A 2,129-nucleotide genomic window follows, 5' to 3' on the forward strand; every position below is an offset into this window, starting at 1 on the left:
GTAAAACCCACAAACTTTTAAAACAAAATTACCTTTGAAATTAAGTGAGATTCTGACATAAAGAAGAGCAATTGATTTGGGTTGCTCAATTTTTATTGAATAACAATACATAGTACCAATAATGGTCTGCAGCAACTCCTAAATTTGCATAATAGATAATTTTTGTAACTTTCTTCAAAGAATATGAAATGAAAAATTGATTTGATAAAGAGATTCTAAATATTAAGAAAAATTGAAAAAGAAAAAGAAAAACTGAAACAATATTAAATTGAAGATAACTGAATACCCATTGCTTAATATGTTGGATTTGTGCAATTTCATATTTCTTTTGGTTGCAATATTTGTTGGATTTCGTTTGCTTTAGTTGCTCCGAAATGGATGTCGTGGTGGAGAAGAGTATGGAGAAACAGAGAGCTCCAAAATTTTCATAAAAACTGGAAAGAAAGAGAAGATCGAATTTTAGGAATAAAATTTTTAAATCATTATATTTGAATGGTTTTTTTATATATAGTATTTTTGTTAAATAATTTACTACTTACCGTATAGAAAAAAAATCATTTTTATAAATATCTAAGAGAGGGTATATCCTAAAACATGAAAATGATAGAGATGGACTAGAATTGCCCCCAAACAAACACGCCAGCATTAACCACCCAAGAATTAACCTTGGTTAGTAGTTAGTACTACTCGGGGTAGTGGGTGGGCGCAACCCGCATACGAGGCAACCCTAGTTGAGAGACTCAGCTTCTATATAATAACAATTTAGAGACTCTCTCCGTCGTGCTTTTATAAGAGGCGGATTCTAGTCCGAGTCCGATTCTCTTTTCATATCTTTTCTTTGATTAGTTTCTTTATCCTCTGCTTCTCAAATGGGTTCCGCTGAAGTCGAGTACAGATGCTTCGTCGGCGGGCTCGCATGGGCCACCGACAGCCGTTCCCTCGAAGAAGCCTTCTCTACGTTTGGCGAGGTCGTTGAATCGAAGGTCCGTTTGTTGCAGAGATCGGATCTGACCCGATTCGGCTTTGTCGAACCCATCTGATCTGTGTTCTCTTCTGCTCTGTCATCTCATCTGTGTTTTGTTACTCTTCTACTGCTACTTGATCTTTTCTGTTACTATAATGATACTTATTTTTCTCACCTTAAATCGGTACGTTCATCTTCATCTTTTCCCTAAAGAGGAAGATCCGATCGGTTTTTATTCATTTCTATTCTTCTTATAATCAGTAATTATAATTTTATATTTCTTTATTTGTGTGATTTATTTTAGATCTAACTAGATCTGTATGGTTTTTTTTTTATCAGATCATTAACGATCGTGAGACCGGAAGGTCAAGGGGATTTGGATTCGTCACTTTCTCTAACGAAAAGGCGATGAGAGATGCCATCGAAGGAATGAATGGCCAAAATCTTGATGGACGCAGCATCACCGTCAATGAGGCCCAATCACGCGGAAGCGGAGGCGGCGGCGGCGGAGGCCACGGTTACAGCCGTGGAGGAGGCGGTGGTGGTGGTGGTTACAGCCGTGGAGGTGGGGGTGGATACGGAGGTGGCCGACGCGAGGGTGGTGGCGGCGGATACGGTGGTAGCGGTGGATATGGTGGCCGGCGTGAGGGAGGTTATGGAGATGGTGGCCGGCGTGAGGGCGGTTATGGAGATGGTGGTGGAGCTCGTTACTCTAACAGAGGAGGGGGTGGGGGCGGTGCCGCTGAAGGAAATTGGAGAAGTTAAATTTGAGAGATTGGCTTTCGGTTGTTATGTCAACTTTGGTTTGCTCTATTTTTGATCGATGGGTCCTATGTCACTGCTCGTTGAAAATAGATTGTTCTATGTAGTTACTTGATATATTAATGGCTGTTTTTGTCATGATTTATATAAATAATATTCCAATTTGATATTTCAAGTCGCCTTATACCGTGTTTATGGTGATCAAATTTGACCCAAAATAGGACAAAACGAACTAAATAATAATTCATTAAAGAATAATAATTAAATATCTAAAATAACATAATATCAATATATATAGTATTATCATAAATTAAAAACTCTTAGTTTTTACTAAAGTTTTTTAATTCTGTTTGGATTTATAATTTGAAAAAAGAATTTTTATAAAGTAAATATTAAATTTAAC

The 2,129-nt window shown here is 37.3% G+C and overlaps 1 protein-coding gene across 1 annotated transcript; it reads left to right on the forward strand.

Moving 5' to 3' along the window:
- Positions 1-718: 718 nt before the first annotated feature.
- Positions 719-1,895, forward strand: LOC133799079 (glycine-rich RNA-binding protein-like). The gene is made up of 2 exons (XM_062237276.1): positions 719-983; positions 1,304-1,895. Exons 1-2 carry the CDS (start codon positions 870-872, stop codon positions 1,727-1,729), a joined length of 540 nt encoding a protein of 179 aa, XP_062093260.1. The 5' UTR covers positions 719-869; the 3' UTR covers positions 1,730-1,895.
- Positions 1,896-2,129: the final 234 nt, after the last annotated feature.

This window comes from Humulus lupulus, chromosome 1, assembly GCF_963169125.1.
Source record: "Humulus lupulus chromosome 1, drHumLupu1.1, whole genome shotgun sequence".
Classification (NCBI taxonomy): domain Eukaryota; kingdom Viridiplantae; phylum Streptophyta; class Magnoliopsida; order Rosales; family Cannabaceae; genus Humulus; species Humulus lupulus.

Excerpts from the sequence above, each read along its gene's own strand:
- LOC133799079 (XM_062237276.1), top strand. The coding sequence starts at position 870 with ATGGGTTCCGCTGAAGTCGAGTACAGATGCTTCGTCGGCGGGCTCGCA. Across the intron at positions 984-1,303 it reads GCGAGGTCGTTGAATCGAAG|ATCATTAACGATCGTGAGAC; the intron begins GTCCGTTTGTTG and ends TTTTTTTATCAG.